Source organism: Camelus bactrianus, chromosome 8 (genome assembly GCF_048773025.1).
Source record: "Camelus bactrianus isolate YW-2024 breed Bactrian camel chromosome 8, ASM4877302v1, whole genome shotgun sequence".
Classification (NCBI taxonomy): domain Eukaryota; kingdom Metazoa; phylum Chordata; class Mammalia; order Artiodactyla; family Camelidae; genus Camelus; species Camelus bactrianus.
In genome coordinates this window covers 51291815-51316175 of record NC_133546.1, presented here as the reverse complement: position 1 = coordinate 51316175, position 24361 = coordinate 51291815, and the positions used below count along the sequence as shown (strand labels likewise).

The 24361-nt window shown below is 37.6% G+C and overlaps 1 protein-coding gene across 3 annotated transcripts in view; it reads right to left on the bottom strand.

Moving 5' to 3' along the window:
- Positions 1–24361, bottom strand: part of ASCC3 (activating signal cointegrator 1 complex subunit 3) — a 301513-nt gene continuing 277152 nt past the window's right edge. For all 3 annotated transcript variants that reach the window (XM_074368581.1, XM_074368580.1, XM_010965191.3), the window contains exons 38-42: positions 8617–8768; positions 6796–6943; positions 3221–3430; positions 905–1080; positions 1–809 (exon numbers count right to left, since the gene is read on the bottom strand). In XM_074368581.1, coding sequence (XP_074224682.1) covers positions 662–809; positions 905–1080; positions 3221–3430; positions 6796–6943; positions 8617–8768 — 834 coding nt within the window. In that variant the 3' untranslated portion in view covers positions 1–661. The remainder of the gene's footprint in view (positions 810–904; positions 1081–3220; positions 3431–6795; positions 6944–8616; positions 8769–24361) is intronic.

Here is a 24361-nt window from a genome sequence, read left to right as displayed (position 1 = left end):
TTGAAGTGGCACTCCAAATATTTTATTTCCACCAAGTAGAGTATCTACATTTTCTAACATCAGGATAGTTGGCTTTCTTTTTAAATCATCATTGGGCTCTGTAATGTAATTTTACATCATATATTATTAACATTTATAACTGTAAGAAATGCTTGAAATTACTTCTGTATGTGATCGAAATATAAATTTTGCCAAAAAGATATACTGGGTGTCACTGTACAGATTTATCTTACATATTTTATGCTGCAGTGTTAGAAGTCTGTTATAACAAATCTTAACAGTGTCACGCCTCTGTACAGTTTTCCTTAAAAAAAAAAGAGAAGCCAATGTACTTGTAAACAGTATACTGTGAGATGAAAATTTGACAATTCCTAAATATCATCTCAATGTACACAAATCACAAGATTCTCCCACCTGTGTGGTCATTTTACATTGCAAGAGACCCCTGCAGACAATATTATAAAAGGCAACGTTGTTAAAGGGCCCCGGCAGCCAAGTTCGTGCTGCTGGAGTCAGTGCTGCAGCCACTGCCAATTTCCTCAGTGGCTTGAGGTTGTAAGTTGATTCCACCAAGGCAAATGTCAAGTAATTCGACTTTGTCCAGATGACTGAACAGCCAGACTTCTCAACCACTCCTTTCACGGGGATGGCTGGGCTCTGGTCACTTCACCTGCAGGTCAGTCAGGGCATTGGAGAGCTCCTCGTCAGCCTGTGCGGAGACGCTCGCTGGCGTGACGTTGAGATGGATGTCGTACTGCTGGTCCAGGCCAAGGTAGCAGTCGCTCATGAAATACAGTGTGTAAATATACCTCAAATATAAAAATGGAGCAAAAATGTAAAACCACTCTTCTCATCACAGTCATAGTCAACTCTTTTGGAACTCTAGGGTTAAGATTCTGCTTACCTGCCTGGTACCTCAGGGGTATAAAAAGAGATGGAGACCACGTGATGATTTCGGACATATCCCACTCTTTTCAAAGCGATAAGTTCTTTCTTATCCACTTCTCCGAGTATCAAAAACCATCCTTCATCTTTTGATTTGGGAAATCGAGGTGTGACTGCATGGCTGTCTTGCTTTCCCTGTAAACCCACACACGCACACACAAACCCCATTAATAACAGCCAGATTTTCTATACCACTCGGTTGTCGTTAAAAGGCTATGTTGTCTTACCTGAAGGCCATAAATCTTCATGTTTTGGTGTGTTCATGATCTACACCATTTTTTAAGATTCTCAAAGCACCGTATAGACACTACTTTGTGGCTAGAACCACCAGAATTATTTGGCTCTGTTAGAACAGAAAGCCCTGAATCTTGACATCAAACTAACATATTCTCACACCATTCTTCTATGAAATTAACACTCCATTTGCAGATGAACAAATTGAGAGACAACCATGTTAAGCAAATTTTCCAAAGTCTTAAATCTACAAGAGACTGATACTCAGGAAAAAGTCAATCCAGCCTAGACACTGGACCTTGAGATAATAAGCACTATGTCAGATAAACATCTTCCCTGCCCCAACCCAAGAATAAAACTCATATGAAAAAGCACATATTCTAATATGGTGATATTAAGAAGTCCTTTCTCTGAGGAATGGGAATTGTAAAGCCAAGCAATTTATAAAACATATTAATAAGATTAGATATCATGATAGTGACAGGACTTGAAGTCTTTATGTTAGGTTGATTTTACAAAATACAAGATTATTCTAGAGATTCTTTAAGACAAAGACTTTCTGGTGTAAAATGTACAAATAACGACATGTACTAATAATGATGTGCACTTAATCCGACTTTGCTCAACCTTTTACAGGGAGATGTTTCACATAAGGCATTTTTAAAGAGAGGTCAGAGAGCAATGTATTTTTACAACATTTAGAAACAAACGAGTTTTTTTTAGCATGATTAAATCTAATTTTAAAGTGCTGATATTAAGGTGAAAATCTTGTTGTCAGAAACATTTGCACAGGCCTCACAATTAAGTTGTCCCCTGTTAGTGCTCTCCAAGTGCCTTAGACACACACCTCAGTACAGTGTGGTAAGTTGTTCGGGTGTTTCTTTGTTGAGACCATGAGCCCCCTGAGGCTGGGGCACATTGTTTAGCTATGTTGACAGGCATAGCTTCTGTCAGGGTGTCTGCACAGGTCAGGGCAAAGAGAACAGGCATTGAAATCAGAGAACTCTCTGCTCCAAGCCCGCTCATGTTTTCAGACTGTAGGTCCTTGGCAAATCTAACTCCCCAAGTTCCATCATTCTGTAAAATGGGGAATCACACCTCCTCACAGGGCAGCTATAAAAAATTTTTTTTTCTTCAAGATTTTATCTGTATGATTATTAGTGCTTTTTTTTTGTAAGTTGGGATACATTAAATCATCTATAAATATTTTTATTAAAGCCTCTGAAATGCCAGAGGCCAGTTTATACTTACACCAACTGATTTTTAGAATTAGAAATCAAATGAGATGAGACTTGAAGGCACAGTACTGAAAAGACACAGTTAACGACAGTAAGTTCCTGTCCATTTTGTGTGTGAAAACAGAGGGAATGGTGTTAATGAACCTCACTCCCCAAGGGGCTGATTATAGATATGGGAAAGCCCCTGACTTTCATATTTTGATTGTCATGGTCTGAAAACCAATCTGCTCACACGCTGTGTACTAATATTCTTAGAGGCCAAATAATTATTTTTGGTGTCTCAGGCAACAGAAAAGAGCACAGTAACTTAAAAGTACTGTAAACTTTTGGCTTGTATGAATGGTGACAAAGCTCTCATATACATTTGAATGAAGGAAGCAGGAGCTGTGGCAAGTGAGGCACAGAAAAGCGTAGCCTCTTCTCCATCTGGAGTGCTGGGTAAAAGTCTAGATTTTGAGATTCCTTGGGAGCCTTGAGATTCTGATGCAGTCAGTCTGGTGTAGAGCCAAGGAATCTGCCCTCTAAAAGGTACTCTAGAAAACTCTGCTGGACTGAGTCTACAGACCGTACTTTGAGAACAGGACTCCAGACATCATATTGTGATGTCAGGTGGGTATTCTGGGATTGAAAAATGGCACATGAGAACTGATTAATTTCAGAAGACCGACTCTTACTGCTTAAGGCCAGTTGATGAAGCGGGATTCATGAATGGCACGGACACATGAGTAATTTAACAGATATGTGTGCTGGGGCATGCTGGTATCTGGTGTGAAGCATTTGAGAATGGAAACCAAACACTATACCTTGTGGAACCCAGTGCTGACTCTCTGCAAGCTGACTTGAAGCACATACTCCTGATCAGCATGCAATTTGACCCATTTGTTGTCGCTGCGTTTGTCTGAAGTCACAGTTGTGATGGGGAGTTCGTCGTGTCCTTCCTCTGAGTCATCCCACCAGCCTTTAACGCTTAAGCCAACATCTATCACCGGCAAATGAGATAAGAAATTCCATGCCTGGATAAAGAGGTAATAAATGGTTAATGTGAAATGTAGTAATCAACTAAGAAATAGTGAGCTTTACAAAAACCAGCCTCTTTGTTTTGAGATTAATTCTGGATTCAGTGCAGTTGTAAGAAATCAAACAGATCCCGGGCACCATTTCCCCAGTTCCCCCAATGGCAGCATTTTTCAAAACTGAAGTACAGTATTAATACCAGGGTATTAACATTGATACAATCCACAGCTCTTGTTCAGATCTCCCAGTTTTTCATGTACTCGTCTGTTACATGTAAAAACAGTGCGCTTTTAATCTTTTTAAAGTCCCTTTAAAAACAACCTAAAAAGTATTAATTATTATCTAAACTTATGACCCCTTTATTGTAAATCCCTACTAGTTATTGAGTGGCTACTGACTATACTAAAAAATAAGTTTTAAAATAATTGTTGTTGAACTGGTTTTAGAGAAGCTTCTAGTCTAACGTTTATGTGACTTCTACGGCAGAGAGCGTGACTTGGGGATGTAACAGAAACCTGAAAAAAATGTGATGCAATTGTCGTCAGTCAGCATCAACCACTGACCATTTATTGTACAAAATGGTTTTTTTTTTTTTTTTGGTCCATATTCTAAATCATTCTGAAAGGAAAACATTTCATATGTCTGTATATCAAAAGGAACCCTATAAATCTAGGGTTCTTTGTAGAAACAAATATGTATTTTTGGCATTATCATTTTGAGAATACCAATTAGAATGACACATATTAAAGGGGTAGAAAGTATTTTACCAATTTTATTCTTGCTCTTTAATTGAAAATCTTTGTCAGAAATCAAAATGCAAATACCAAGTACTTATCATTGTTGAATAAATGAATGAATTCTCGAGTCTACAGCAAAGATGTAACAAAATAAACTTAATGTCCTCAGATAGTTAACTCATCTTTTTCTAACAGTTACAATTATGTGGCAAATATCACTGTCAGTCAAGAAAACTTCTCTATAGGCTGTATTATCTGTTGTTACCTTCTAAGGTTTTAAAAGTACATGAATATTTTAATTTTGATTTTCTTTTCATTTCTGTAATACACACCATAGGTTTCCTTATAGGCTTTGATTTCCTGTTTGCTAAGACTTCAGTGCTGCTGAGTATACGTAATTGAAATGAAGAAGCGTTGATGAATCAAACTACCCCTTAGGAATTCAAAAAATGTAAATCCAGTGCAAATTTTCAATCCAACTCCAATCCTATAACTTGTGAATCTGAAATTAGGTTTGGAATAGATCTGGAAATAGTCAAGCCATTGAATGGTCTACACTGTGCTTCAAGGTACAGATGCTGGCCCATCCCCTGCTAGAACTGACAGTCACGGAGCCTGGAAGCTGTGCCACTTAGATGTGCTTCTCAGACTGCCCAGGGTGGAAAAGTAATCAAGGGACAACAAATACACAATTTCTGTAAAGCATTTAACTTTGTGACACAAGACACATTTACCATATGAAGCAGACTTCATATGTTTCTTGCACCTTTAAATGAGTTATCAATATGTCTTAATTATTAGCAACTCGGAATTTTTACAAAGCCTTCAAAAGTCAGATCTGGCTTTTATATATTAGTAATCTTTTGTAGCACTTAATTTTACTTTCAATCTTCAATGCATATACATATATTTGTTGTGTGTATGTATTTGTACATACATGTATATACAAACATACACACATACATGTATGTAAATAAAACAAGAGCTGTTTTTAAAGAAGTTGCTAAGACATTTCAATACCAGCCAAACATATTTATCTGAGGATTAATCTTCATCTATTGAATCAGGCAAGAGCACTACCATGCATACAATTATTTAATTAGCAGCCAAATCCTCTGCCAGTCAGCAGCCGTTCCAGGCATACTGATGGGGTAGAAGATGCAAATCTCACAGTTGTACTGCTTTTTCTCATTACTACTGCAATTAGCACTTAAATTGATGCTTTAAACATACTAATTTCTGGAATAATTCAGGATTTGTATGTTACCTGGGATCGCCTCACTGCAGAGCCGACACCAGATTGCTCTGCAAATTGAAGCACTTTTGAGCCAAATAACCATCATCATATCAGACCGAGCCAATTTGCATTTGGTTTTAAAGATAACAGAATGGCAATTTATGCAAATAAATTAAGTAAGTTTACTTCTGAGTTCTCCCTGAACTAATTACAACAATGTTCTAATTTTTTATCACATCTAAAACTTGGCTTGAAATCATTGTATATTATATTAGAAATCTGTTGTTGCTAATAGAAGCCTTGTTTTGATTTAAATATATTGTTTTTATTCATAATTTTGATGGTAATTTAGTTAGAAAGGTAGGCACTTATTATGAATATTTAACCAGTTTTTGGTGCCAATTCTGGGTTCAACAGAAATTGAACAATCAGACTTTAGTGCCCGTTAAAAATTTTCCAAGTCTTGCTCAAAAGTAAGTTCCACTGGAAAAAAAATGACATGGTTTAGAAGTTTCTTTATTTTAATACCTGCATTTGCAAGTAAATATGTTTATTATGTTATAAATCCTGAACATTTACTTTGACATGTTTAGGGTAAAATTGCTTAAGACTTAGAAGTCTATATACGCCAAATATTTCTGGCATTGTTCATTCATATTTTTGGCCTTTGCAAAGATAGTTTGGAGCAAAGAACTACGTTGTCTTTCACAAGGTAGATTTAGACTTATATCCAAGCTATATGAAATATAAATAGGGAGTTTATTTGAAGGGGTATTTTTGGAACAATAAAGTGATTCAAAAAAGGGGAGGAGGCATAAAAAAGTAATTGAGGGAATTGTGTGAAAATATACACGGGTGTAAAAAAAGAAAACCCACCCTGAGGAAGGGATTAGAAGGGCGCCTGAGACATCCAGCCTAGTCACGGGCAAGTCACAGCAGGCCCTTCTCAGCTGGCGTAACAGCACGGGACCGAAGCAACTTCTATTGATGCAGACGCTCCTACTAATTATTGCTACTGTCGTTATTTATTTTATTTTTTAATGTAAGTACTGGGGATTGAAGCCAAGACCTCATGCAAGCTAAGCATGTGCTCTGCCACTGAGCTACATCCACCCCCTTGCTGTCATTATTTTTAATATCATTTATTGAGCTCTTATTCTGTATCAGGAACTATATAAAGTAGTTTACATAACATCCTGCTTAGTCTTCCCAAGAACTTTGTGAGACAGGTGTAATGTTCTCATGTTCATAATGACGGTTAGTAAATGGCAGACGGAATTTAAGCCCAGGAGAGTCTGACTCCAAAACCAACACTCTAAGTTAGAAAACTCGTGGTATAGCTGCCCAGACAGAGTAAGGGAGCGTCAACACATGGAACTGATAGACTTACCTGCTTCAATTTTGGGGCAGGTAGCTCTTTTTCTATCATGGAGCTGAATATGTGGTCTTTCCCTCCGCAGGCGTGGATCAGTTCAGGCAGGCACTCAGTGAAGCCACGGAATCCAGCATGTGGGCCCTTTATACCTGAGCTCCATTTCCTAAGAAACAATATCAACACCAACCACTAATTCTTTCATAGCACCATTGGGATTTTCTGACAATGATGGTTTATATAATTAGAACAGTTTTTTAAAATTAAAGTTACTGTATAACTTTTCAAAGGTCACTATTGTTAAGTTTCAAAATCAGCCAACATCTTCTAAGATACCAATCCTAGGCAGTTTTGCTACCATGACATAAAATGTGTAAATCATATGTGAGCTCAGAAAATAATGAGTGTTCACAGACAGTTGGTGTCTTCCTATAGGAAGGCACTAATGTGTGCTAATGCTTCCATGTGGATAAAGTACTGAACTGGAGCTCTGATATGTTTTTAATGGGTGCAGGCAAATTTCTCTAATGTAACTACTTGAATAAATTTTTCATTGTAAGTTTTTGGGAACATACAATTAAAAGTACATTTTGGGAATATTTGAGATTTATAGCTTAAATAGCGCCAGATCACAGGAACGGAGTTGACCTAAATCTTCCGATTTCCTGTTTATACAGCAAGATGAACACTATTATTGAAACTGACGAATACAGCACTTTTCTGGGTAACAACAAAGAACTAGAGCGAATCTCCTAGGCCCCAAACAGTTTCCATAACAGACCCACGTGCTGTGTTGGGTTAGTAACCTTATGTGTCTCCTCTACTGCTGAAACCCAGCTCCCATAACTTTTAGTACCATGTTGGAAGGGTTCCTGACACTGAGCTGCAGACATAGGAGGTACCTGCTTTCCCCCTATGCCACCTGCTGCTGGTGTGGCTCACTCTCTGGATGTGCCTTTTAGTTTCTAGGGATGTCCCATGGTGGGGACTCAAGCACCATGGAAACAACTGCCCTGGAACCCAGTATACGTCACTCAAATTGAGGGACTTTCCTGAGGAGACCCCATGTGTGCCTGAGGTTCTGGTTGGCGTATGTCTCGAGCTGCCTCCAGGACAGATGCTCCTGGTCCAGCTGATAAGGGGGAGGCAGTGCATGACGGCAGGCACACCAGAATGTTTTGCCCATCTGCATGGCTGTGAACCAACATTCTGGCTGCAGAGTATCTCTCAACTGGTGTAAAAGAAACATTTTCATTTAAACATTGCCAACCTTGCTTGTAATATGTACTGTTCTATTCTTTGTAGCCATGTACATAGGACCTAAGAGTTGAGCAATTTTATGATAATATAAACTTTTCTTTTAAGCACAGGTTATATCTTGAGCTTCTGGTATATATAACACTCAGTTTTGGACATTTTGCAGATGCACAGTTTACTTTTGACAATAGATTTCTGATCCCTCAAATCTATTCTGCAATAACAGAAATTGGTAATTTATTTTACTTTGGATCACAAAGTACTTTAATAACATCTTTTAAAGTGAAGGCTGATGTTGTAAAGTAATAAACAGTTAAAATGAAAATGTATTCCATGTTGCAAATGGAAACAATTTAATAGAAGGTTAAAATGAACTGTGGTTCAGTTTGAGACTGATGATCAAATTCCAGGTGAGAACATTAGGTCACTAGGCTGTATTTCCCTCTGGGAAACAGGGTTATTTTCACTGTAAAGAATCAATATTCTAGGCACATCATGAAATTCAAGTGACCACACATATAAAGGAAGTAATATTTTGAAATAAAAAAAAAACCCAATTACATTGGAAATGAAAATAATTACCTGAAAATGTGAAGGTGGTGGTTTTCTATGTGTGGTATGGTAAGAAGAGAAGAGTCTTTCAACCACCGACCCTGGATCACCATCTGCACCAGATTGGTGATATTCAGGACAGTCACCAGCCAGCCCTGGTGTGCAGCCACATCCAGCATTGCCTGAACAGGGAAAAGGCACGTGTTACAAGGATACCATGACACTTGCCCGCTCTCATGTTAGCCTTAAGAAAAACCAAACAACTCCCCCTCCACAAGCATCATACCTCTAAATTACTATTGATCAAAATAGAAACCAACTACAGTTAGACTGGAGGGAACACACTGGATTTCTCACAGTATGTACTGCACATCACGTCCTACAAAGTGCCAAATATCTAGCCTTTTCAGGTCAGCAAAGATAGCCGGATAATACTGGCAGCCAGTAATGAAGAGAAAAACTCAGTGTACTTGGAGAGCAAGTGCCTATACAATTCACTGGCTCGAGAGCACGAGCAGTTGCGTTTAAAGGGTAAACCTCAGGTAGTCTTTTCCAAATTTAAAATCAATAATGGTAAGGTGATAGGAGGTCTTCTTGCCAGAAGTGTATTTTCCCCAAAGAGCAAGCTAAAGGCAGAGCCTGGGTTTTCAGTGAAAATAAGACACCACACACGAAAGGGGGCAAGAACCTGTGGTGCATGTGAAATGCTGAGACGCTATTCAGATTAGTCTATACGTTTAATCCAATGTTTTATGGACAAACAAATGGCTGCATTTGCTTAAGGCAAAACTAAACAGTGAAATCTTATTTAAACAAAGGAGAGGTTTACACAGGCAAAGCTATTTCAATTAAATTAGATTCTAGTGAATGCTGACTTAAAGACACATAAGTTAATATCATGATCTCAGGCAGCTACTTTATACAGTTTTAGGAGCACACTTTCTTGTTTTAGGAAATGAAGAGATGAAGGTTTAAGAGAAATTAGATGGACCTAGTAAATGCCTAAAGTCATACTTCACCGTCTCACTGGCAGCAAAGTATATATAAAATGTTGTACAAAATCTATTAGTACATTTCTAGAAATAGTCTTTAAAGGTCTATTATATTAGTAAAATTAGTACTCTTGAGTCAGACATATTTTCCTTCTAAGTTGTGAATTTCCTATTCTGGGTGCTCTAATTTACAAAAAGTAAAATAGTTTGAAAAACATCTGGCTAAACCAATCTGTGGTCTTTTTATACACATTGCAGGGAAATGGTTCAACATCTCTGGATATCATGGCTACTGGGATGGAATGGTCAAATGGCTCTTAAGCGCCAATGAGTCATCAGAAAGCCTGAGTATTGGTATAATAGATACACGTATACATATGTGTATGTGTGCACATTAATGTGTATACCTGCACAAATGTATGTGTTTATAAACCTAGGGAAAATCTACTTCTGTCCTTCCTATTTCTCTGCAGAGCTCATTAAAACACTTTGCCTTTGAAGTATGTGAGACAAGCCGGTCATGACGCACGCTACTCAGACAAAAATAAAAGTATTAGTTCACAAGTCACAACTCTTGAATTCTGGAAGCGAAGAGAAAAAGGAAAAGAGAAATGAATGCTTATACCGAATGCAGTATCATGACGATGTTAGATGTTGTAATGTGGAGTAACTATGGTGACTGTACTTGTGATTTTTACATTACAACTTGAAATAAATTCCAGATCAAAAGCTCACATACTAGAAGAGCTAGATGGATGGACCATATGTTTTTAACTTTGAAGTTTTCATGATGAAGCTGAAAGATTTCATAAAATTTATGAGTTTTCCCCCAACCTTTCGTTGTATGATCCAGATGTGAAAATGTACAAAAATCATGCAAAGTGATTGCTTACATGAAGTAAATGAAAAAGCTGTATCACGAATTGAAAAGTGTTACTTATCTCGCTTTAATTTAGAGAAAAGGCAGGTATGGGAGATGAAGAATCTGGGATGACAGAAGGTTCTGACGAGACAAATGTGCTGAATGAAATGTTGCCACATATCTCTGCCCAGTCCCTCCCTAGTGGGTCCTGTTTTCTCTGCCTCTCCTGTCACTGCCACAGCACAGACCCTCACCAACTCTCACCTGGAATATTATAAATATCCCTTTATCCTCAGTCTCGTCTAATTTTTCTTCAATCCATATTTTTTATTGTTACTGTAGGAAATTTTTACAGAGGTAAAACTGACCGTGTCATTCCCCTGCTTAAATTTCTTCAGTGGCATCACACTGTGTAGAGGACGAAAGCTAACACTTCTCTGCAGGTTTTCTTTTTACAAATACTGCTCCCTCTACCTTTTTCACCTGGGAAATTCCTGTTCATCCTTCAAGTCTAGTACAAATGCTGCTTTTTCCTGTGAAGGCTCCCTGAGTCTTCCAGATGGACTATAGGCACTTATTTCCTATGCTGCAGCTCTTAACACGTGCCATCATTGTCCTATTGTGAGTCTGTTTATACATGTGCCCACTCAATAGACACTCCTTGATGGCAAGATTCTGGAAACAGTCTTTGTAACTGTAGCCCTAGCACAGAGAACTCGAGAAATATTCATTTTATGAAAGAATATAGGTAAACATCTAACAATAATAATCATAACAAATATTCTGCCTAAGTTATTGCACATCTGCCAAGGGCAGTACAGCGTAGGAAAAAAAATTACAAGCTTTGATGACAGACAGACATAGGTTCGAATCCTAATTTTGTCCCACTTACTATGTGTAAATTTGAGGAAATCACTTAACCCTATGATGCTAGATTTCTCAGTGATAGAAGATGTTATACCTCTGGACAGGGATGCTATGAGGGTAAAATGAGATGATGTACTCTGTAAGATACCTACTATGCTGCTAGGAACAAAGCAGATCTCAGTAACTGGGTACCTATTTTAACATTCCTCTATGATGAGATGAAAAAAACATCCTAAAACAACCCATTCTTTCTAAGAGGGACCTCCTCTAGACCTTTTGGAGTTGATTTCTACACTGAGTGGTACAGGGCTTCGAGGAGCAGGCTGTGCAAGGTTGGAAGCGGATGCATGGAATGGGCAGAACTGTTCATCAGGAGAGCTGTGCAACTGCAAGAGAGTCAGGGGACAGACAAGGCCAATGACAGACCCTGCAGCTCACGCTAAACTGGAGGCTATGGGCTTGGTTCTCAGTTTGAGTGGCCAAGTCCACGTTACTGCTCAGGTACGTACCTGAAGGGGCTAAGGCTAAGGGATGGCTCTGAGGGTTGTAGGTTGCTGACACACCTCTGCATGGCTGAGCCTAGGATGAACTTCCTGCGTCTCACTATCTTTTACAGCAGTCTTCCTGGTAGATAAGAACTAGTGGGTGGGACAGTGTGATACGGACACAAAAACAGATGCACAGATCAATGGAACAGGATAGAGAGCCCAGAATAAACCCACCCACTTATGGTCATTAATCTATGACAAAGGAGGCAAAAATATACTATGCGGAAAAGACAGTCTCTTCAATAAGTGGTGCTGGGAAAACTGGACAGCTACGTGTAAAAGAATGAAATTCTCTAACACCATATACAAAAATAAACGCAAAATGGATTAAAGACCTAAATGTAAGACCACATACTATAAAACTCATAGAGGAAAACACAGGCAGAATACTCTGACATAAACTGCAGTGATATTTTTTGGGATCTGTCACCTACAGGATATAAAAGCAAAATTAAAAAAAAAAAAAGCTAATTAAACTTAAAAGCTTTTGCACAGCAAAGAAAACCATAGACAAGACAAAAAGACAGATCACTGAATGGGAGAAGATATTTGGAAATGATATAACCAATAAGGGATTAACATCCAACATATATAAACAGCTCATATAACTGAACATCAAGAAAAACAGCCCAATTCAAAAATGGGCAGAAGAACTGAATAGACATGTTTCCAAAGAGGAAATGCAGATGGCCAACAGGCACATGAGAAGATGCTCAACACTGATAATCAGGGAAATGCAAATCAGAACCACAATGAGATCTCACCTTACACCTGTCAGAATGGCTGCCATCAAAATGAACACAAACAACAAGTATTGGCAAGGATGTGGAGAAGAGGGAACCCTTGGTACACAGTTTGTAAGAATGTATGTTGGTGCAGACACTGTGGAAAACATTATGGAGGTTTCTCAAAAAACGAAAAATAGAACTACCATATGACCCAGCAATTCCACTCCTGGGTATATATATGAAAAAAAAAAACCCCACTGATTTGTAAAGGTACATGCACCCTAATATTCATAGCAGCATTATTTACAATCGCCAAGACATGGAAGCAACCTAAGTGTCCATCAGCAGATGAATAGATCAAGAAGATATTTTATACACACACACACACACACACACACACACACACGCGCGCAACAGAATACTACACAGCTATAAAAACAGAATGAAATTTTGCCATTTGCAGCAACATGGATGGACTTGGAGGGCATTAGGTTAGGCTAAGTGAAATAGGTCAGACAGAGAAAGACAGATACTGTATGATATCACTTGTCACTTATGTGGAATCTAAAAAATACAACAAACTAGTGAATGTAACAAAAAAGAAGCAGACTCACAGATATAGAGAACAAAATAGTGGTTACAGTGGTGGGCAGAGGGACAACATTGGGGTGGGGAGTGGAAGGTACAAACTGCTGGGTGTAAGATAGGCTATAAGGATGTACTGTACAACATGAGGAGTATAGCCAGTATTTTGTAATAACTGTAAGTGGACTGTAATCTTTAAAAATAGTATTAAAAAAAAAGAACTAATAAGTGTGTGATCCTCCCTAGAGTGGGGCTGGCTTTGGTAACAGCTAGTGATCATGGCTCAGTTCCCCATGTCACCTCAAGTCCCTGACAGAGATCTAATATTCAGCAACAGAAGATTGTTTCAGTACACTGAGGAGAAAAAACTCTTCCCCAGCTTAATATTAACATTATGCAAATGTTGAATTTCCCTTTACCTCTTATCCATCATCTACCTATCAGGCAAAGCTAGGATGATGCTAAGTCTAGGGGCAACATGGGTGGGGACTGACTGCATGCATGAGACTCTCTTGTCTCCTACCAAGGTAGAATCAATTTCAATTGATTGTTGACTCCAAATTTTTTGTTATTTGCAGCTGTGACAGAGTGGAAATACGATTCCCAGTACTGCATTCATTTATAAAATTACACTACAATTAAAGCTGTATCATAATTAACATAAATGGTGGGGTTGTCACTGACTTACAGGAGAATAGGCGATAAGTTTGGTTTTGAACATATTTTAACCGAGGTGCCACCATGAAGCCAGGTGAGGAGCCCAGGTGAAAATGAGCTCTGGAGAGTAAGGGCTAGGGATGTGGACTCAGAAATCCTGGGCACAGAGTGGGCAGCCAAAATAGTTCAAATGAGCATCTTTGGAGCAGAGGTGAGGACAGCACAGTGGCAGTTACCTGAAGATAAGATCAAGAAAGGCAGGAAAGGAACTGTCAAGGGCACTACCGAAATAATTGTGACTGCAGGGCCATTTGTTAAGCGTGTACTATTTGTCAAATACTCTGATAGCCATTTGATGAAAGTTACTGAATTAAAACCCATTTTACAGATGAAGACATTGTGGCTCAGAGAGGGAAAGAAATATACTGAAAGATACACAGCTCTGGTAAATGGGTATGACTGGGATTCAGATTCTGGGGAGCTTGACTCCAAAGTGCTTGCTTTTAACCAGTATAGGATACTGCCTGTAAAGTTCAGGATGAGAGGGAAGTGTGTGAAGTTCCAGTGGGCTCCTGGATTAGAACAGAAGATTCTTTGATGAATGTGCTACTAGAAAAAAATGAGACTTTGAGAAGATTTCCTGACAAGACAATGTTTAAAGCAAATAATAAGTCTGGATGAGATACAAACAGATGCATAAATCATGAACACTTGAAACCGGTCTGAAGATGGTGTGGTATACTAGAAAGAGACTTGGCCTCAGAGGGCCTTTAAATTAAGTGTAAGACCTTAGGCAAATGACTTAGCCACTGGTATTTGTTTCTCATCTAAAAAATCTGGAAAACAAAGCAGTTGGATTAGGTTTGTGTCTATCTTCTGTAAGCTTTGACCTTTCATCAATAAAATGCCAACACACTCATCCTATACTGTTTTTTGTTTTTATAAAGTTCGCTTTCTATCTTTCCAGGTGGACTGTAATTAATACCCTTTAAGTTAGGAGCAGAAAAACCCCAGTCAAAAAAGAAGGCAGCACAGAATAAGGTGCAGAGAGAAAAGACCCTCTTGGAATCAGAAGAAGATAAGTTTTCCGCTGCCAGAATGCAAGGCCTCACAGAGAAGAGGGGCTTCAGCCGGTCCCTGAAGACCTCACACACAGTCACTGGAGAGAGGGAAGCTCTGAAGGAAGAGAATGGAAATGGATAGCATTCATATTGCAGGGCCTCAATCACCTCTGTAAACTGGAGGTGATGCCTCTTGCTGGGAGAAAGTACCATAAATGTAAAGGAGCATGAGAAGGTTTGGAGTAAGTACCAGGGGTAATGAATAATGTGAATAAAAACTAGAGCCATGGTGTGTTTCAACAGCATGACTTTGAAGCAATAATTATACAAATTATTAGGAACAATTAGAAATTGTAGAAATAATTACCAACGTTTTGTGCTTGTTTCCGGCAACAATGAGTATGATTAATTTGGCTGTGAAAGCAGAGAATTCAGAGGTTGAGATGTTCGTTACTGGTGACATCACTGCTGAAAGGGACAGCTCTAGGGCCAGTGCTGTTTGAGTGGCACCTGAAGCCACAGGGGACTGGAGACTGGACTGAGGGATGAGGGAGGGAGGAGAGATGCCAGGTGTAATGAGTAACAGAAATGTTCAGTCAAGCTGATGGGTAGAGAAGCTGTGGTCAGAGAGGAGGGTCACAGGGTGATATCACGGGGTGGTCTGGATATAGTAATCATTAGAGCAGAGGAGTCTGGAGTGCATGTGACTAGAGTGTTGAAAGGTCATCAGCTAAAGCCACTGTGGTGACTGTAGGAGATGGAATGGAGATGAACACTCTGAACTGGTGTTTGAAGAAAGCGGGGAAAGAGATAGAGACTTTGGAACATGATTGAAAAAGAAATCTGACACTGAAAGAACATAAACGGATAAAAGAAGCAGGAATCTGAGAAGACACGGTTGGAGAGATCTGAGGAGGCAGACTTTTATTGGAGAAACAAGAAGAATTAGCCAGCTCAGGAGTTTCAAAGGGAAGAAGAAATGGGGAGGTGTATTTTGTATTTGTATATTCTCTGTATTTTGTATCAAATAAAGTACATTTCATTCGATTATTGTGAAAAGCAGCAAACAGTGAATTATGTGAGGTCAAACTGTAGACAGTATGCATAAATGGTATGATGAAAACATCTGGACAGCAGTAATAGATGACAAACATTTTTGTATCGCTCTCATTTAACCCTTAACAATACCAAGTAGGAGGTAAACATTAGTACTGTCTCCTTTTCACAGATGGAAAAACTAAAGGTCATGTAAGTCCAGTGATTGTGTAATCACACTGGTGAAAAGTGATGAAGTTAAGAGTTGATTTTGGTTTTCTAATTTCATATCTGTGCTCATTACACTATATTCCACAACCTCTGAATGAGTTACATATACCCTGTCTTGTAACAAGAAGGATTTAAAGTGGTTTATATCTGTCCTTTTCCCCCCTACATAACAGAAAAATAAAAGCACCAGACAAAATTATTATGCATTAAATTGATTACTGTCTCTGAGCAAATTCGTCAACAGAATTTTTGAAAACCTAAAATTTCAAGATCATAATGTATCATTTGGTTATAACTACACCTTAATATTTGATAGGCAGGCATCAACTAGCTTTTGAAACACAATTGAATTCTGGCTTTAAATAACCCAAGAGTAAAATTAGAACTTTGAGTACTGTGACTGAATTAAATCAACTTCATTGCAAGGAAGCAGAATCACTGACTTAGGTCACTAAAGGAAAAACTATCATTTAATGTACATCAAGAGGTATGTTAACAGGCTAATAGTAAGAGGTAGCGCTAAGATCCATTATTAAAAACTTTCTAAACTTCAGTTTACAAAGTGCGAATTTCGTCCTCGGTGTCTTCCAGCTGCAGCTGTGGGTGTGCATATGGAGTGGAACAGGTGATGTCCAGCCTCTACCCTCTCTCAGCATTCTGACGACTTGCATTCTCTCTTCCTCCCTTTATCCTTTCTCCTCTTCCTTACCTCTCCTGATAGTCATCCTAATGTATCTAGTGATAGTGCAGATGAAAATAAGATCATGACAAAGGCTGAAATGGCTGGATAATGTTGCTACGTCTGTTCTAATTAAATGACATAAACATAATACACTGTCAGAGCTGAAGAGAACATTTTATTTCGTCCAGACTGAGAAAGCAAAATCCTATGGAAAGATCATGAAAAAACAATGAAAGTCTGAGAAACTCACAGCCAAGAGGTATCTAAGGGGACATGAAAGTTAAACGTAATGTGGTGTCCTGAATGCAATCTGGGAATAGAAAAAGGACAGTAAGTAAACTAAAGAATTCATTTGGAATTCTCTAATTTATTTAAAGCATGGACTTCAGTTAACAATAATATATCAATATAGGTTCATCAGTTGTGACAAATGTACCATATTAATGTAAGATGCTAATAGCAGAGGAAAACTGGGTGTGAGATATACAGGAACTCTCTGTACAATCTTTGTAACTTTTCTTTAAGTCTGAAGCTAAAATACCAAGTTTATTAAAAAAATACTGTGGAAATTCATCCTAGGCAGCTTGTTAAAACATTAGTTGTTAAGACATCTGCTAGAAAACACACTATTTAGTTCAAGAGCTCCCAGACGTTTTACAATGATGGGAAAACCTAATAAAAGCTTTCTTGACAGAAAGGCACACTCCTTTAAAGGTTCAGGTCAGTTGTAAGTAATGATACAATATTTTGTCAATAATTAAAATGCTATAAGTAGATTTACAAGAATCTTTTTCAATAGCAACAGTTGTTCACTGTAACTTTCTCCTGAACTTTTACCCCCAGAAGGTTAGCATTCAGGAAGCTCAGCTGCTGTCTAACAAACTTAATTAATCAAAAAGTCATTTCCGAGCTGTAACTATGGGTAAAAGTGCTTCAAGTGTGCTAGCAAGCCTACAAGTTAATCAAAATGCTAATGCAGTACAAATTAAAGTTGTGATTAACATTTCACAGTAGCTGCTTAAGTGAATTGATCACACAAATGGGTTAAGCATTACTCATTTCCTCCAGCCCCAACCGGGAAAAGGGTTGTTATGCGGGATGAGGAGGGGAGCTGGGGGTAGAAGGACCCTTCATAATAGCATCATATCATCAACAAACCATCACCAAATTGTCATACAAAAGCTTCCAGGTAGTCACCCAGGGGGGAGTAGCCTTCCAAATTATATTATAGTCCTTGAAGGGAGATTGCCTTTAAATCCACAAGAGTAAGTAAAGGTGTTTTACACCTCAAAATCCACAGATTTGTGTTAGTTTTGGAGATGCTAAATGCATTAGCTCTGTACCGCTTCTGTAGTGGGGAACAGTGCTTTGTTTTAGGTGATGTTGTGGGTGTTCTGCTGTGGAAATAAAGTGTAACTTTGATACAGGATAAAATAAGCAACTAACTGAATGATGATTCTGCACCATAGTGTGGACTTTTGCATTTGGAACAATAATCACCCAGGATTAAGTCCATCTAGAATTATTTGTTTTGAAATAGTCATCCATTAATAAAACCTCATCAGGCTTCTATGACAAGACAGGAGCTCCTGGCAGTCTTGCCAAGAAAGCAGCCTGAATTAGACTTCCCCGTCTCTATGAATTTGATAAGGTCACATGAATGTTTACAACAAACAGACTACACTTGTTGGTAGACACTTTGGACTTGGCAGATAATTCTAAAAATACTGTGAGAATCCACACACAGTAAATCTCCCTTTTCAGTCCTCTCCTAAGAAATAACTAGAAAGGAAAAAGTGAAATATTTACCATTCCATTCACCCATGATATATTGAGATCTATTTTGTGCCAAGAATTATGCCCAAGTCACCTTAACAGTCAGTGACATTATAAATAGTTATTGATAAAGTTCCAGCATGTTTTGGGTGATGTGAAATCCTCCAAAGTTACGCTCCTAGTATTAATATTCCTTGAAACATACCCATAAAACAGGTATATTTAAAACTTAACAGTATAGTTTTCATCTAAGGATCCTTTAAGGACTTGAGTTGCAGAAATTAACTCTTTAAATTATAGATTCTGAATATGTATAACCCAGTTTTGGAAGTCTAAAAATTATTTACTTACCATCTATCTATCTTTTTCTCAAAATGATTTGAGAAAGCTTTCTGAATCCTATTGGCTGTACTGTCCACTTAAAGATAATCTTTTCATTTGATCTAATCACAAGCATTTAAAAATGTGAAAGAATTCTAATAAGACTATATGGAAGACTATCTACCACTTGCTATATCAAAACATTTCTTACAAGTACTGGATTAAGGATTTGACCAAGTACTTCTTCTGTTAAGCTAGGTAATAACCTGGACTATTTTCACTGCTAACTGTATTTGATTCTATGACTCTAAAATGTGTTGATTTAATTGACACTGATGTTTTTCAGGACATTTATAGCCCACTGAGCCTGTGCTTAGTGCATCCATAGGTAAAGACTCCTCAAAGATCACATTAGCCTTGCTCCACGGCAGTTCTGTCTCCTGGTATCATCAAGTATTTCTACACTTTTTAATCTACTGCAAATTAGAATCACTTCTTAATGGAAATATAGGTCCAGCTATAGTCATAGGATCTCTCAGTGAAAATAATTAGGTCAACAAAAAATATTCATTATCCTTGTATCTTCTTTTGCATCCTGTATTCTATTCTTTCCTATTCTCAGACCATAATATATGCATACATTCATTTTAAGTTTATCAATTAAAATATTTTTATCTAAATATTTAAAATAGATCAAATACTTATTTAAATATTTAAAATAGACTGAATATTCCATATTGAAAAATAGATTGAAGAAGCACTGTGTATTCAGAATAGCTGTGGATTATAGAAAAAATATACCAGTTATTTGAAATGTAATATACTTTAAGTTTATCAGAAACTGTTACAGAGATAAAGAGGTCAAATTATTATTTTGAAGTTTGGGCTAAACAACAACCCTGCTAGTAAACTTTTAGGGATTTGTTTTTGCAAATTTAAGAAGGTTTTCTGAATGGAGAAAAATAGATCAACTCATACATTTCCTCCCCTTTCTCTATGTATACAGCTTATTAAAGTTATTTTTTGACTAGAACCTTTTGTGACAATTGGTAAATCCTATTAGAACATGATAACATAAATTTGAGTGGTATATGAGCTATAGTATCACACATAGTATTTGTGTGAAAGAGAAGAAAGGCTAGAAACTTGGCTGTTCAAAAGGACTTGAATATTAAAGAAAATGATGTAAAATGACAGCTCCTATATTAAAGTTGGATGCAAGAATTTACAAAACAATGGAAACTTACCCATCAGAAAATAGCTCCTTAAAGGTCTTCCTTTCAGGCACTAGATCACCTAGATTATTTTCAAAGCTGGTCTCCTGGTTTACCTTCGACCAACTGCAGTGTTAGTGCAATGGAACATGAATTCAATCTATGTAAACACACGCCTTGGTATGCGCACTAAACAGCTTTATGCTCTCCCTCAATAGTAAAGAGGAGATATCTGTTATCTTTTGGGGGAGTTGTCAGTTCTGTATCTTGGGACAAGGAATCTCTGAGACTGCCTATTGCTACTAGAAATGTGAAGTTTTTCAAAAAGATGGACAAAAGCTGCCTCCAGGGGAGCTCCATTAGTGGCGGTGGTGATTAGCCAGTAAAAAAGGCCAAGGAGCTAACCTCAGCTGAGAAGGCAAACCTTGAAGGACGAAAGAGGAACATGAAATGTGCGTATGTGTGTTAACAGTAAAGCTAACCACAGTTCCTGTAGTGTGCATTACTATTTACTATAAAGGTATGGCATTCCTCTTTTCTCTTGTGGTTCTATCAGCAATCTGATCTTTCCCCCATTATTTCCAATTATTGCAGCTTTAGGAGAGAATGTGAAGAATTAAATGGCTAATTCATCAGTTTATCTAGCATAATATAAAAACCTTGAGAAGGATCATAAGCATTTGATATCAAAAAACATATCAGCTGGCAAACAGCACATTAACTGGACACTGTAAAGTGATATAATAAGGCAATTACAAATATCAATCATATTAACAAGTCCCTCTTAGAAACTGGTTAAAGTAATTATAGGCAGACTGTTGAAAGGGAACTAGAGTAATTAAAAGGAGGTGACTTGAGTATATACTGAAAAGGAGGGGTTAATTAAAAAATATTTTTCATGTTCTAATGGGAATTCTTGGTCTAAAAAAAGTAGAAATTCCTGTGAAGTTCTCATATTTAAAATAAATTCTGACCAGATCATGAGGACAATTCTTAGATCCATCTTTGTAGGACAAAGGGAACCCAGTTAGATACACTTTTATTGTATATTCAGCCTATGCTCAAAACTGCTTTTCTTTCTGATATGACCTTGGGGGCAAGTTACTTAGGCTTCATCTGTAAAGTGAGGCTGATAATTGTACTACTTCACTGGACGGTTACAACAGATGCGTCCGTGCAGCACAAAGCAAGTGGAACAGAGCCTGGTACAAAGCAAAGCCTCGATAAATATTCACCAGAACCACTGTTAATGATGGCCTGCCTCAGGGACCACCCTTAAATAGCAATTTTTAGGTGTGGGGTGCAGGGATGATATGCCATTCTCGAAATATTCTGGTAAAGTTTTGTATTTAACATAATTAATTCTAATTTAAATTTGGAAGCATAGTTTTCCAGAGATCTTTCTAATCAATCTACACTGTCACGTGTGTGTGTGTGTGTGTGTGTGTGTGTGTGTGTGTGTGTGTGTGTTCCTCTTTCAGGAGATATATCTTGTAGTCTTTAAGGGTATTGCTGCTAAAGTCCTTTAAAATAAATCTTAAAATGCACATAAATGTTTTGATGTATTAAACTCAGCCTGCAGGGTAGATAGCATTAGCTGAAGGGTAAATATGGTCTCTACTCTATCTGAAAGCAACTTTCCCAAACTAACGCAGCAAACTGACAGCACAGCTACACTTTCAATGACGCAGCCTCTGGTCCTCAGCTCACTGTCAGCTCCTGCAGCCATGGATTCCCTTTTTTCATCAAACACCTGAAAACATCCAATTACTGGGAAGTTTTGCTATAAATATCATATAGAACATAGTGGGAGTGGGTAAGATATAAACCTGTGCTCTTATACTGTTTAGCTTAGTATTGTATTTAATTATTTGTCATTTAAGTGAAGAAAATTTTAACATAAAGACTTACGGCACTTCGAAAAGATCAGAGCTATCAGAGTAGGATTTAAAGTCCTGGTATCTCCACTGGGTTTCAGCATGGGCTGTCTCAACAAATCACTTTTTAACAAAGTTATCTAACTTCTCTGAATATCAGCTTCTTTTTCTCTTGATAAAAAAACAGTGTCAGGCAGACAGCTAATCAAAACATCATATGCTTTTTATCAGTTCAGGCTTTATTATCAAATTTGAAAAATTTAGGCAAGTCCCTTTAATTTTTGATACTTCTTATTTGTAATTTTCCCATAAAAGTTACTATAAGGTTTTTCTTGGGTATACCTGGCACACAAAGTATGTTGCGTCATTTACTACATTTTACAAATAAACTTTAGAGTTAACATAATCTAGAGGATCTCAAAGACTAAAGGAAAGACTAATCGATTCCATAATTGCCCGACTTATAAATTAGAACATTTTAAGCAGGTTAAAAAAAACCCTGAGATATGTACAGAAATTTTTACTCTTATTTTTGTTAGGTGAGATGGAAGTGGAAATACTCGTAGCAGTAAAATATTAAAAGGAACCATGACAAAAACAACGGAAACCAAAAAATGACACAAATGACCTTGATCCATAATTTCACATGGTACAAGAAGTGAAGGCAGGCTGTGTTGTGCAGTCTGACTTGACGCCAGAGTGAATACTACTACTACAACTATGCTTTTCTTTTGTGAAAGTGTCCCCAGGACATGGATAGTCAAAACGACAGAGTTTTCATAATCTAAATGATAACTCATGTAAAAGGTGTATTTCTATACATTAAAGGGAATAAAAAGTTAATTCTTTCCTCTTCCTGGCAAATTGTTTACTTTTATCACAATCTTACAAAGAAACTGCAAGAATGAGAGGATTTAGGATATGAAGCTGGTTCCCAACTCTTTACAACTAAGTTTCTTTCCAGGTGGCTTCTGAAAAGCCAAATCCGTATTTACAAGCATAACTAATACTTATAATTTATAATAAAGGAAAATTGCACACACAATGTCTGACGACAGGGAACTAATTAAGTAAAGCTAGGACCTTCTTGTAAAGAAATAAAGTGCAGCCATTAGAAATTATGCTTGAGGGGAGGTGGGCAGAGCGCATGTTTAGCATGTACGAGGTCCTGGGTTTAATTCCCAGTACTTCCATTAAAAAAAAAAAAGAAATTATGCTTGAGAAGAATATTTAACGTTATAAATTACTAAGTTAAGGAAGGTAAAGTATGATAAAAATCTGCAAAAGAAGAAAGCAAGAGAGCAAGTGTGTATGCATGTAAATGCACAAAGAAAAGGAGACCCTGAGCCTCCAAAGACAAAAAAGAACTTATACATAATTACTGTACTCCAGTTAGTAAACTTACTATTTTTTTTTTTTGCAAGACCAAGGGTTAGTAATTCTAAAACTACATCAGGAATATGCTAGGATGGAGGAATTAAGTTAACATATTTTGATTAATGAGAGCCAAGTTTCTCACAAGTGGAGAAAAGAGTTATCATTTAAAAAGGGGGGAAGACTAAAATGAACCATTGGTGTTAAACTGGAATTGGAAGTTTTAGAATAAAGTCATGGTTTTATGAATGTAAATGTTTTTCATACCCAAACACACACACACACACACACACGTACACATACATACACAGATAAATAGATACACAAATAGATACTGATCTCTGTGTGTACATACTAATATTTCCTAGCTTTGGCCACTGACAAGGCCTAGAGGCAAAGACACCCAGACAGCGACAGTCAACAAGTCTCAGATTTTAGTTTCTCAAATCATTCTCTAAGAAGAAATAAACCCTCATAAGACTATATTTATAAGAACAAACAAATAAGTGAATAAAGTAAACAAATGGAGGAGAAGGGAAAGTTCTTCCTTACAGTAGAGTTCTGAGAATGATGGAAATAGAAGTTTGTTTCAAGACAAAATCACCAATGGATGATGAAAATAATGTAGGAAAATATGATGAGAAACAGGATAACCGCATAGCCTCAAAGTATCTGGCCACAACATGTTAATTACAAAAGGAAAACAAGGAACTTTACAGTGGAGAAGGCTGGCAGACACCACCTCCAAGCAACAGAGTTAACACCGCTGGTTTAACACATCCATGTCACAGGCCTCCTGCTACGACACACCGAGAGGGGAAAACATCACTTCTGTGGGACTGCCAGTAATAAATAACTTCAATGTAACTATGAGGAAATATCAAGCAAACCCAAACTGAGGGATAGCTCTATAGGCCACCGGGCCAATACTCTTCACAAGTGCCAACGTCCTGAAAGTCAAGGAG